General features: G+C 40.8%; 1 protein-coding gene across 1 annotated transcript; it reads left to right on the top strand.

The window, feature by feature from the left end:
- Positions 1-3,001: 3,001 nt before the first annotated feature.
- chic1 (cysteine-rich hydrophobic domain 1) lies at positions 3,002-12,120 on the top strand. The gene is made up of 6 exons (XM_029730208.1): positions 3,002-3,183; positions 4,286-4,340; positions 7,646-7,801; positions 8,185-8,241; positions 10,274-10,333; positions 10,538-12,120. The coding sequence occupies exons 1-6, from the start codon at positions 3,041-3,043 to the stop codon at positions 10,586-10,588; spliced, it is 522 nt and encodes a 173-aa protein (XP_029586068.1). The 5' UTR covers positions 3,002-3,040; the 3' UTR covers positions 10,589-12,120.
- The last annotated feature ends 1,656 nt before the right edge of the window (positions 12,121-13,776 follow it).

Raw genomic sequence — 13,776 nt, 5'->3', positions numbered from 1 at the left:
CTTGTTTTATTAGGGCTCTAAAGCAATACTAGTTGTGCCTCCCCCTCCATGGATTTAAAATGCCCTCTCAGGCATGACATCCTGAGCTGGGCCTGCAAAAAGCCATTTCAGGCCATTAATCAGGTAGCTAGCTTGTCTAACTATCTTAGCTGGCATGCCTGCTGGCAAGGTTGGTAGACTTTATAAAGCAAGTAATACTAAATTGACTGAATAAGACTTACATTCCTTTCAATCTTTTACGTAGATTTTAGAAGAGATGCAGTGAAGCATATTTAGTGTCTTGAAAAACATGATTTCCCTGTGTTTTATATATACTGAACAAAAATATAAATGCAACATGCAACAATTTCAAAGATTTTTCTGAGTTACAGTTCATATAAGGAAATCAGTCAATTGAAACAAATCCAATCTATGGATTTCACATGACTTGGAATACAGATATAAATCTGTGGTTCACAGACACCTTAAAAAAGGTAGGGGCGTGGATCAGAAAACCAGTCAGTATCTGGTGTGACCACCATTTTCCTCAGTCAGCGCGACACATCTCCTTCGCATAGACTTGATCATGCTTTTGGCGGGAACTTGAACACACTGCCGTACACGTCAATCCAGCGCATCCCAAACATGCTCAATGGGTGACATGTTTGGTGAGTATGCAGGCCATGGAAGAACTCTGACATTTTCAGCTTCAAGGAATTGTGTACAGATCCTTGCGACATGGAGCTGTACGTTATCATGCTGAAACATGAATGGCACGACAATGGGCTCCAGGATCGCATCACGGTATCTCTGTGCATTCCAATTGCCATCAATAAAATGTAATTGTGTTCATTGTCCGTAGCTTGTGCCTGCCCATACCATAACCCCACCGCCACCATGGGGCACTCTGCTTACATCATTGACATCAGCAAACAGCTCTCCCACCCGAAGCCACCCACATGGTCTGCAGTTGGATGTACTGCCAAATTCTCAAAATTGACACTTATGGTAGAGAAATTACCATTCAATTATCTGGCAACAGCTCTGGTGGACATTCCTGAAGTCAGCATGCTAATTGCAAGCTCCCTCAAAACTTGAGACATCTGTGGCATTGTTTTGTGTGACAAAACTGCACATTTTAGTGGCCTTTTATTGTCCCCAGCACAAGGTGCACGTGTAAGGATCATGCTGTTTAATCAAATTCTTGATATTCCACGCCTGTCAGGTGGACGGATTATCTTGGCAAAGGAGAAATGCTCACTAACAGGAATGTAAAGAAATTCATGCACAAAATCTGAGAGAAATATACTTTTTGTCCATATGGAAGATTTCTGAGATGTTTTACTTCAGCTCATGAAACATGGGACCAACACTTTACATATTGTGTTTATATTTTTGTTCAGTGTATATTTCCACACTGTGAGCTTGGAATAATACTGTAAAATTGTGAAAATTATTATAATACCCTTTTAGTGTAAGAGCTATTTGAAAAGATTGCCTGACATTTCAACCTGTTTTGGTGGGATGGAGTTTTGGCCTGCCTGGTGACATCACCAGGTGTAAATTAGTTAACCAGACCAATAAGAAAGAGAGTTCCAACCCTCTCTGCCAATAACAGCTAGTTTTTAGTTTTCCCCTCCCCACACAGACCACTCCCAGACAGTCCTAGCAAAACTCTTGCTTGAAAAATTGCTCTTTGCTAAGAAGCTATATATGTTTATTTTTTACAATTTCAATTGAAAACAATCCCAGTAAGGTACGTAATTGTTACCCAGAAAACCTTTAATAAAATAACCACCTCTCAGGAGGATACAGACAGCTCAAGAAGTATGCTTAGATATGCAGAAAATAAACATATTTTGAACATAGAATTCAGCATAATGGTTAGGGCTCTAGATTGCAGGAAAAATATGTTTCATGGTTTTGGAAAATTCTAAATTCTCCATCTTCCAGACTGGGGGCTTCCATACTTTGTGCCCCCTCAGATGTTTGGGTGCATGACACCCCTGATGTGTAGTCTGCTATTGATATCTGTATTATTAGTTTTATTTTTATTTAACCTTTATTTAACTAGCTAAGTCAATAATGGCCTACCAAAAGGCCAAATGCCTCCTGCGGAGACAGGGGCTGGGTTACATATATATTATATATATATATATTATATATATAGATAGATATATATAGATATATAGATATTTTATAATATAGGACAAAACACGCATCACGACAAGAGAGACAACACTACATAAAGAGAGACCTAAGACAACAACATAACAAGGCAGCAACACAGCATGGTAGCAACACAACATGGCAATGCACAAGACATGGTACAAACATTATTGGGCACAGACAACAGCACAAAGGGCAAGAAGGTAGAGACAACAATACATCACGCAAAGCAGCCACAACTGTCAGTAAGAGTGTCCATGATTGAGTCTTTGAATGAAGAGATTGAGATAAAACTGTCTTGACTGTTGCATCTCGTTCCAGTCGCTAGCTGCAGCGAACTGAAAAGACGAGCGAACCAGGGGTATGTGTGCTTAGGGGACCTATAACAGAATGTGACTGGCAGAACGGGTGTTGTATGTGGAGGATGAAGTTCTGCAGTGGATTTCTCAGATAGGGGGGAGCAAGGCCTAATAGGGTTTTATAAATAAGCAACAACCAGTGGGTCTTGTGACTGGTATACAGAGATGACCAGTTTACAGAGGAGTATAGAGTGCAGTGAAGCCTACTTTATAGTATTCTTAAAAAATTAGAAGCTTAGGTGATATGAAATTATATCCATCACTTTTCCAGACACACTGCGGCATTCTGCGGATGCTGAGCTCGTTCAAATCATGACGTCAGTGATCTTCAGGTCGGATAGAGGTCCGAGTTCCCAAGTTGGAATTCCGAGTTGGATGACTGTTCAAAACGATTTTCCCAGTCGGAGGTAGCTTTTTCCCCCGAAGTTCCCAGTTGTTTTGAACGCACTGAAGTCGGAGATTTCCATGTTCCCAGTTGTTTTGAACGCGGCATTACAGGTTGTTGATGTCATGCTGGCAGTGACGAAGACGTCATGAGCGTCTTACTACCCAACATGGCGGATTTTGATACCATCTATGAGTTAGACGAGGAAGATGAACGTGTAGTGAGTGAAGAACATCTTGTTAAATATTGCCCAGAACCTGTGATTATGCGAGGGGCCGGGCACATCACCGTGTAAGCAATCCAAAGCGCAGTCATCATGATTCGTTACGTTGTTCTGGCTCATCAGCTTGCTAGCTAGCTTGCCAACAATAATGCTATGAAATACAATTTACCACTAGGCCGTGGCAATAACAGTCAGCTGTCTGGTCTTATATTAGGACAAAACTGTTGCATTTGTCTTCATTGATGAAGCTAGGGTGATCTATTACCTGCTATTCTTGCTTTATAGTTGACTAGCTAACGTAGTTCGCGTAACTAGTTGTGCGAACTAGGTAGCTAACGTTAGCTAGCTACACTGGTTGCCTGCAAACGAGCCTGACAAAGCATCTGCTGTAACAAAAATGACAAGCGAACATGACATCTATTGTAACTAGTGAATATTTTGATAGGGCTGGCTTATTCAAATGGTGGTGATGAACAAAGACTATTTCCAGAAAGCTTGCTAGCTGCCATCCATAGATTTAACATTCTGTGTTAAGCTACTCCCTGCAGAACTAGAATCCATTTTGGACTTGGCTATACATTTATGATATAAAGTTAGCTATACCCATTGGTTTTTTAAATATATAACTTATAAATGCCTCATGAGTTTAGTTCAACTGTCCTATGCCATCAGAACGCAAAATAAGCATGGTTTTACTCCAATGTTTGTAAACAATGTAGATAAACACTGTATAACCGCAAAACATGGTTAAAACTGTAATTTTGATATCATGGATGGTCAGTCCTTGCATCCATAGCTCTGTCTATGCATTTGCATTTCCCCAGGCCCATTCCTTAACTTTTTACCAAAATAGTCAAGTATACTTCCTCTAGTGTCCACAACTGCTTTATGCATATGGTGAATCCTTGTCATCCTTTTGAATTGTATCAACAGGGGAAGCTATTTACATAATGAAACAAATAACTGCTGATTCAGGAGATGCATTTTTGGTTTGTTTTGCTGTCTGTACATTGTAAAGTGTTAGGTACATTTACCGTGTTTGTTATTTCATCTCCATAAAAACCATGCCAGGTTCCCCTTGTGACAGCCCACATTCACAGTACAGTACTTTATAAATGTCCAATGGAAAGTTTGTTTAATCTTTACCATTTGTATGTTTCTTTTTGACAGGTTTGGCTTGAGCAACAAATTTGACACAGAGTTTCCCTCAGTACTCACGGGAAAGGTACAGTAACCCAATTCATTAGTATCGTCTCATGCATTTCCCCAAAGCAATGTTTTGTGCTTGCCAAATGATTTGGACTGGGATGCGAATTAAGCAATTGAAGCTATTATGGTGGCTCCATTGTTCTATTTGCCCTTTGACAAATCAGACCATCCCTGAATTACCTCTGTCAAGTTTCTTAAGTGCTTTTGATATGATGGAGGAACACACCACGGTGCATCCAAAGCTGAAGTGAAGCTCTGTCAATGAGTAAGCCGTCTTTGGAGCCCACTTGGTCGGGGACACAGCTCCAGGTGATAAAATAAGGAAATAAAGACTGTGCCGTGCACAAGAAAGGGCAGCTTCCTGGGTCAGACACTCAAACACGAAAAGGCTAAAGGGATAAGAGCAGACAGAGGGAAGTGCAGGGCAATAAAAAGTCTCTCCAGTATTGTGGCCAATGGTGACATGATGGAAGAGGTCACAATTATGATGATTGAAGGGTGCAGATCAGCAGGCCCTTATTCCTATTCTGTTTGCAAAGAGACCTTTGCATCCTGTCATAAAAGATTACGACCCCAGTTTTATGGCGTACAGACCCAGAGAGGAATTAGCATCCATTCATGTTGTTTGGATGGCCGCTGCCACAGGCACTGAGCTTATCTCTCCCTTTAGTCCCTCTCTGCCGTGAATAGACAAGAGATTGGTTAGCAAGTTACAGGCGTACCAGTAAGAGACCTGATCTCTGGATAGCATCTCCAAATATCTAGGCCACCCATTTGTTTTCTAAGGTTCTTTGATCCTGCAGACTACAGTACAGGTTTTATTATTTCCAAAACATTTTTAAAGGAGTTTTTCACGAAAATGGTTGCCTTTCTCCTACTTTCCCTTTCAGGTGTTTGTTTTTGGTTCATATTGCTGAGCGATTAGGGCCTTTTTGAGATCGTTTTGGTTATTTTTTTTAAAATGATCACGGTTTTAGATTTCGGCTTTAAACATTAAATGCATTATGTGGGTTGAATGCTGCAACATCGCAGAATAAAACAATTATGAAGACCCATGATGGTAGTGACTGGCCATTACTGCTTATCACTTATTAACCATCATTTATTCAGTTTACTTTAATAAAATATTTCAGTTGTATATATTACATTTGTTTTATTTTATTACATTCCAAGTCAACTCATCTCTAAAGAGCTGCTGCCTATGCTGGTGACAAAATCAAATTCAAACATCTCATTTTGTACTTCTTCAAAGTATACTGAACAAAAATATAAATGCAACATGTAAAGTGTTGGTACCATGAGCTGAAATAAAAGATCCCAGAAATGTTCCATACTCACAAAAAAGCTTATTTTTCAAAAATACTTGTGCACAAATTTGTTTACATCCCTGTTAGTGAGCATTTCTCCTTTGCCAAGATAATCCATCCACCTGACAGGTGTGGCATATCAAGAAGCTGATTAAACAGCATTGAAGGTGCACCTTGTGCTGGGGACAATAAAAGGCCAGCTCTAAAATGTGCAGTTTTGTCACACAATACAATGCCACAGATGTCTCACGTTTTGAGGAAGCATGCAATTGGCATGCTGACTGCAGGAATGTCTACCAGAGATGTTGCCAGAGAATTGAATGTTAATTTCTCTAAGCTGTCATCAAAGTGATTTTAGAGAATTTGGCAGTATGTCCAACCGGCCTCACAACCGCGACCACATGTAACCACGCCAGCCCAGGACCTCCACATCCGGCTTCTTCACCTGCGGGATCGTCTGAAACCAGCCACCCAGACAGCTGATGAAACTTTGGGTTTGCATAACCAAAGAATTTCTGCACAAACTGTCAGAAACAGTCTCAATGAAGCTCAGCTGCGTGCTCGTCGTCCTCACCAGGGTTGTGACAGTGGGCAAATGCTAACCTTCGATGGCCACTGGCACTCTGGAGAAATGTGCTCTTCACCGATGAATCCCGGTTTCAACTGTAACGGACAGATGGCAGACAGAGTGTATAGTGTCATGAGGGTGAGCGGTTTGCTGATGTCAACGTTGTGAACAGAATGCCCCGTGGTGGTGGGGTTATGGTACGTGCAGGCATAAGCTACGGACAATGAACACAATTGCATTTTATCGATGGTAATTGGAAGGCACTGAGATACTGTGACAGATCCCGAGGACCGTTGTCGTGCCATTCATCCGCCGCCATCCTCATGTTTCAGCATGATAACACGCGGCTCCATGTCACATTGATTTGTACACAATTCCTGGAAGATGAATATGTCCCAGTTCTTTCATGGCCTGCGTACTCACCAGACATGTCACCCTTTGAGCATGTTTAGGATGTTCTGGATCGACGTGTACGACAGCGTGTTCCAATTCCTGCCAATATCCAGTAACTTTGCGCAGCCATTGAAGAGGAGTGGGACAACATTCCACAGGCCACAATCAACAGCCTGATCACCTCTATGTGAAGGAGATGTCGTGCTGCATGAGGCAAATTGTGGTCACAACAGATACTGGCTGGTTTTCTGATCCATTCCCCTACTTTCTTAAATGTATTATCTCTGACCAACTGATGCATATCTGTATCCCCAGTCATGTGAAATCCATAGATTAGGGCCTAATGAATTTATTACAATTGACTTATTTCCTTATATGAACTGTAACTCAGTAAAATCTTTGAAATTGTTGTATGCTGCGTTTTTATATTTTTCTTCAGTGTAAATAAGGCATACATTCATGACTGCTTAATGCCAACTATCAATCACTTATGTCTTTTCAGGTAGAGAGACCTGGCGAAGCAACTGCTCTCTATCCCTCTCAATTGCGCATTCTTCTATCTCTTCATTCCATGTCTGCCCCTCACTAACCTAATGTACAGTAGCAGGCGTAAAAGAAACACACCAGGCACGCAATGGATTATGGTCATTGTCGTTAATTACCACATTTTCTGCGTGAAACTATGAAGAATATTGGCCTGTTGGAAACTACAACTCCCTACTTCATCGCACAGTTCGGGCTTGATCTGATTTAGCTCTGGAGAAACTCCGCGTCGAGCTCACAGAAAAAACCTGAACCAAGTAGAATTCCAAAAATGTAACCAATATCACTCAATTAGTTGTTTAATAACTGACGTTTTGGTTAATCGCTAAGCACTATTGCTTCAGATGAACAACTATTTTAAGCTCAAATGATTGAAAACAATTTTGAGCTGATTTGTCTGAAAGAGAGAATTACCAATAACAAGATAAAAACTATACCAATTACAATGCCAGTTCCTCTGCCTGACATTTCCTATCCACTTCTTCCTCCCTTCTCCCGCTTCTTCTCCAGGTGGCTCCAGAGGAGTTTAAAACCAGCATCAGCAGAGTGAACGCTTGCTTGAAGAAGAACTTGCCTGTCAATGTGAAGTGGCTTCTTTGCGGCTGCCTGTGCTGTTGCTGTACGGTGGGCTTCAGTCTGTGGCCCGTTATATGCCTCAACAAGAGAGTAAGTCTCAATCAGCCCTCGTGTGATGTCTGCTGCACAGTGCCGCTCTACATAAGTCAGCAGGCCCACTCATTACTCATGGGCTAGTTTACAAATCCAGCCGTATTGGTCTTAAGCGGGCAATAACAACTTGTGTGTAAAAATGGTACATTGCACCATTGAAGGCCTGTCCAGCTGAAGGGTACGTCACTGAAAGGTGCTGCCTCCACCCAGTGTTATTGTAAAGTGGAAATTACAAGCTGGTAAAAGGAGGAGTTCAGTCCATAAATGTCTCTTTGTCATATAATACTGCGGATGCTGTTATTGTCATTTGTAAAAGAGTGTGAAGTCGAAGGTAATTATTAGAAAACATTGAAATGTTGTATGTGCTCCTTTACAAACAGGCGAGAAGATCTATTCAGAAGTTGTTAGAATGGGAAAACAACCGGTTATATCACAAGGTAAGAACCAATTGCATATTAGCACCTGTCTGAAAGACCATAACCGTTCCGTCAATCGTGAAGCAATCGTTAATGGTGAAACAGCGACGTCCGTTTGCGATATTACAACAAAAAAGTTACTGTAAACAACAAACACTCGTTTTTTCCCCCCTCTGACATCATCGCATGCGCGATAGAAGAGCACAATATGTACTACACATTTTGTTTTTTACCATGCTGGACGACGCTCCCTCAGCTTGGAAACAAAAACAATAACAGTGGGGTGGGGCGGCCAGTGGCGCTGTTTCCCGCTACTGTACATTCCATTATTAAGCGATGTTAAAGTAGCAGGTTTCTGATGGATAATGGTCGTTAACTCATGTAAACTTTAACCCTTAAAATGAATTTCCCTCAAAGCTATACATTTTCATACTTTTTCGTACTGGTCCCCCGTGGGAATCGAACTCAAAACCCTGGCGTTGCAAGCGCCATGCTCTACCAACTGAGCCACCTGGGACCATTCTATTATTTTATACTAATAAAATTGCTCAGAGAAAGAGATTTTGTTTAGCAATTGTTTTCAATACTCCAGCACGCTCCCCTTGTGAGGATAACAACAGTCTTTTTCTAAAATGTTTTATGAGATTGGAGAACACATTGGGAGGGGTCTTAGACCATTCCTCCATGCAGAATCTTTACAGATCCTTGAAATCCTTAGTCTGTGCTTATGGACTGCTCTTCAATTCAAACCATAGGTTTTTTTGAATGGGGTTCAAGTTTGGAGACAGATGGTCATTGCAAAATGTTGATTTTGTTGTCAATTATCCATTTCTTTATGAATTCTGATTAGTGTTGGGGTTATTTTCTTACTGGAAGATCAACTTGTAGCCAAGTTTCAGCCTCCTGGCAGAGGCAACCAGGTTTCTGGCTAAAATGTCCTGGTACTTGGTAAAGTTCATGATGCCATTGACCTTAACAAGGGCCCCAGGACCAGTGGAAGCAATACGGCCCCATAACATCAAAGATCCACCACCATATTTTACAGTAGGTATGGGGTCATTTTCTACATATGCTTCTGTTTTTCAACACCAAATCCACCACTGGTGTGACCATGGCATTGGTTCTAATCCAAGTGCCAATGCTGTTTATCAAACCCCAGGCGGTCTATGGTCAGATGACATGAAAATAGAGCTCTTTGGTCACGCACACCAGTGGTGGGTTGGGCGTTGAAAAAACGGAAGCATATGCAGAAAACAACCTCACACCTACTGTGCGATGTGGTGGTGGTGCATCAAAATCCACAAAGAAATGGTTAATTGACCACAAAATCAACATTTTGCAATGACCATCTGTCTCCAAACTTGAACCCCATTGAAAACCTGTGGTTTGAATTGAAGAGGTCAGTCCATAAGTGCTGATGAAGGATTTCAAGGATCTGGACAGGTTCTGTATGGAGGAATGGTCTAAGACCCCTCCCATTGTGTTCTCCAATCTCATAACATTTTAGAAAAATGCTCAGGGTCATTACCCTCGCAAGGGGAGGGTGCTGGAGTACTGAAAACGGATGCCTATATTCTGACCCCTATTTTTTTTGAATTTTTGTATTACTTCTTAAACAAATCTATTTAATTGAGCAATCGTATTAGTATAACCTTTAGTTTAACCTTTATTTAACTAAGCAAGTCAGTTAAGAACAAATTCTTATTTTCAATGACGGCCTAGGAACAGTGGGTTAACTGCCTTGTTCAGGGGCAGAACGACAGATTTTTTACCTTGTCAGCTCGGGGATTCGATCTTGCAACCTTTCGGTTACTAGTCCAACGCTCTAACCACAAGGCTACCTGCTAAATATTTGTATTTATTTTATAAAGTATATTTTGCTAATCTTTATCAAGGTTGCCAATATTTATGGACCACACTGTAGTTTTAAAGCCTTTCCTAAACTCCCCTCACACTAGGGGAGATCTCAGACAGATTTGCTACCCAGACAGTATGTGGGTGTCTGTGCGTGTGTGCTGTTATGTCTGTCCTTACTTTCACCTCTTCTCTTTAGCTGGGCCTGCACTGGAAACTCAGCAAAAGAAAATGTGAAAGCAGCAATATGATGGAATATGTAAGTATAACCCATTCATGTTCCCCTAAAACAGAATATGATTCTTCCCAACATATGGAGTAATATGGAGTATTACAAATCTCAGATCATAAGATGCAAAATATATGGTAATTTATGCAATGTACAATAGAGCAGGGCCTACTGGAAAGATTCAATTCTGAAGAAAAGTGTAAAATAAAATGAATAAACGTTTTCCCTCCACAGGTAATTCTTATAGAATTCTTACCCAAATATCCTATATTCCGACCGGACTGAGCTGAGGAGGCTGTTGGGAGACCTGCAGTGTGACCCTTGACTCCTATCCGTAGTGCCTTGTATATATGTTGGAATGAGGGTCTGCACCGGTGTCTAGAGATGTCCCTTACCATCTCCCAGTACCTTGTACAATAGAAATTGCAACACTGTCACTTTGCTTTAGAGCAGATTTTGTAGGGCAGATTTTGCACAGTTCCTTTCGAAGTAGAAAAATGCCCCCTTTTGTTGTGTGTAATACAACTAGTGATTGAACAAAAATATACTGTTGAAAAGTGCATTTAGCCCAAAGAGCCATCATTAATCGAGGCCATGTATCGTATCAGTATTGGACACCTAGAGCATCATCGCCTTATGTAAAACAATAAACAATGTTATATATAAGACAGGAGGAGACCAGCATTTTGTAGCCCACCAAGTTCAAATTCTGGTTATTGGGTTTACTTTCCTCAAATCAATTCTTCTTTGAAACAAAAAGTAGATGGGATGCTTGAATTTGCCTAACTTACTATTTAACAGCATCATGTTTTTTCTTTACTTTGAAATGACCCCTCTGTACAGGAGAATTTAAACGAACCTGTAAATATGTTAGGATAAACTGTACAGTGGTACGCTGTTGTTTACGTTGTTATTTAGATCTTTGATTTGTTTTGTCAAGATAATGCTGTACCATAGTTTTGTTTATGAACGATGTCTCTTACCAGTTTATATGGGCCTGTTTACCTAGTAAGCCATATCATTTACAATGTATGTGATGCCAGAGTTAGGACAGAAAATTGCACTTAAGCTCGTCAAAATGTCCTGATTTCAGAGGATGGTCAAACTGAGGTTCTGAGTAATTTTACAATGACACTAGTGATGCATGTTATTTGTGTGGTTTTGCCAACTAAAGAGAAAAAGGTTAAAAAGTGTCATCCAGTTTAATGTGAGATGGCTACTTATCTTTATGATGTACTGTTGGAAACAAAGACTCCAACTTGGCACTTCCATGTCCAATTTTTTTTTTGTCAATCTTTTTATTGCAGCTTTGTCTTTGTTCATTTTATAGTTTTGTATTTTCCTATAATGTGTTTTGTCCTTGTTAAAAACACACATACAGCCTAGAGAACATGACATATTGAAATAAACGTTTCCTTAGTTATTAATTTTGTCCAGCCTTAGTGCACTATTCAATCCGCATCGCTGAAGTTCAGCTTTACAGCGTGATTGACATTTCAAGGCAATGTTCCCGCTTTAGTGGAGACTGCGTTCACGGTAAACGCTGCATATGTCAGCTCGATCGGATATGACCTTTTGAATTTCTATCGCTGAATCTGTAAGGCCTTAGTGTTGTGTCCTTCACTAGTAGCTGAGAGTTTTGCTGTGTTATAGTGCCACTGGAACGTTAGGTGAACCACAGTCAGAGAACTGGGTGTACTTGTTAAGGTTGACATATGCTCACTTGTATTGGCCCTGTTACAGAGTACTTGTAAATGTTTGTCATGACAACTCAATCCCTATGGAAAGCTGAAATAAATTGTTGATTTTGAATTTTCTCCCAGAGTCTTGAAGTTGGTCCAACTGACAACCACATGCTAACTGTTGACATGCTTACCTTACTGCCGTATGCTAAATCATTCAGTATCATTTAAGTTATACAGATCATCTTATTCGTGGTAATGTACTTTACCCACAGCCTGCTACTGAAACCTGCCAATTTGTCATGTTTAACAAGGTGCTGAATCGTTAACTTAACAAGATGGCCTGTAATGACTTGACACATTTGGAATACTATTACCATAAATAGCTAGCACTTTCAGGGAATGGAACTGTGGCCCCTGAGTTTGTAGCCAAAATCTAATAGGTTACTATATCACTACCCCCATACATACACTGGAGTGGTGGGTTTCATTGTGATGAGTAGAGGGTTGTTTTATAGACCCTCTTTGTTCTTGGATTTATTGTTCACATTGTCCCGTTGAAGTTGGGATGAAGAAATCAGGTCTAGAGTGCTCAACTCTGGACCTCAAAGCCAGAACCACTGCATTTCTTTCATTGTTCCCCTCTAATCAGGGACTGATTTAGACCTGGGAAACCAGGTGAGTGCAATTAATTATCAGGTTGAACAGAACCAGCAGGATCCGGATCTCACAGGGTGAGTTTAATACCCCTGGTCTACAGGATCATTACTTTACTTTTCTACCAGTACTGTATTAAGCACCCCTCCAATCTAATGGAGTACCACTTGGGTTGTGTAAGTTGTAGTATGCTTTGCAAAAGCCTAATATTAATGTCAAAGATCATACACAATCAATTGAGGGAAGTTTAGACAGTAAGTGACCATGTGGAGATGGGACTTTCCTTCCGTGTCCTCCAGAGGGCAGACTGACACACCATGAGAGATGAGCAATGAGTGTGTAGTAGTGTACAGCGGGTCTAACCATTTTGGATTCATGTAATTCAGCTCTTGGTTCAATCTCTGTCACATCTCAGCTAAATTGTCTTTTTGAATACAACCAGACCCTTTATTATATATTTCCAATTTTCCTCATCCCAGTATGAGACGAAGAAGTGTGGTCCAATATTCACCCACAAACACGATTGAAACGCTTTTAAAGTATCACATATTGAGTGTTGAAGTTAATTGATTGTACTTGCAATCACATTATGTAACAAATGTATCACATTCCTTGTGGGGAAAGAGAGGGATTGATTTTGCTATGGTCCAGCGGCATCATCTAACCAAGAATGTTGGTCTCATTTAAACTGAAATGCTTGCATTTTAGGTATTCAACTGAGGGACTAACTGTTTCTGCTGGTGTCTAAGTATGCCAACACAACAGCTGTTTCTCAACATCCTCTGCAGGTGCCAGCAACCACCCACAACTCCTGCTTATGTTTTCATTAGATTGCAGTAACGATAAGAAATGAGATATGTATAAGCTTTTTATTGATCAATATAGATACTTACGTAACAGTTTCTAACCCACCATGTCATCCCTTATATTTTTCACTGAGCTGAAATTGAGGCCTTGCTGGAAAACCAGGCATGATTTGAAGCCGTCCTTGAGTCCTCTGCTGCTTGCTCTGCGACTCCACCGTCCTGATTTACATTCCTCCTAAAGCTCTCGTGGCGACACGCCTGGCCCACTTCCCCCTCCAGATGACTGATACCCCCCCAGCCACAGGACAGCCAGAGGCCAGGATACCAA

The sequence above is a fragment of the Salmo trutta genome, chromosome 3 (assembly GCF_901001165.1).
Source record: "Salmo trutta chromosome 3, fSalTru1.1, whole genome shotgun sequence".
Classification (NCBI taxonomy): domain Eukaryota; kingdom Metazoa; phylum Chordata; class Actinopteri; order Salmoniformes; family Salmonidae; genus Salmo; species Salmo trutta.
The sequence above is the reverse complement of the archived record's forward strand: the minus strand, read 5'-3'. Positions and strand labels throughout refer to the sequence as shown.

Coding starts and splice junctions, on each gene's coding strand:
- chic1 (XM_029730208.1), top strand. CDS start 3,041: ATGAGCGTCTTACTACCCAACATGGCGGATTTTGATACCATCTATGAG. Junction 7,802..8,184: donor TTATATGCCTCAACAAGAGA/GTAAGTCTCAAT, acceptor CTTTACAAACAG/GCGAGAAGATCTATTCAGAA. Junction 8,242..10,273: donor ACAACCGGTTATATCACAAG/GTAAGAACCAAT, acceptor TCTTCTCTTTAG/CTGGGCCTGCACTGGAAACT.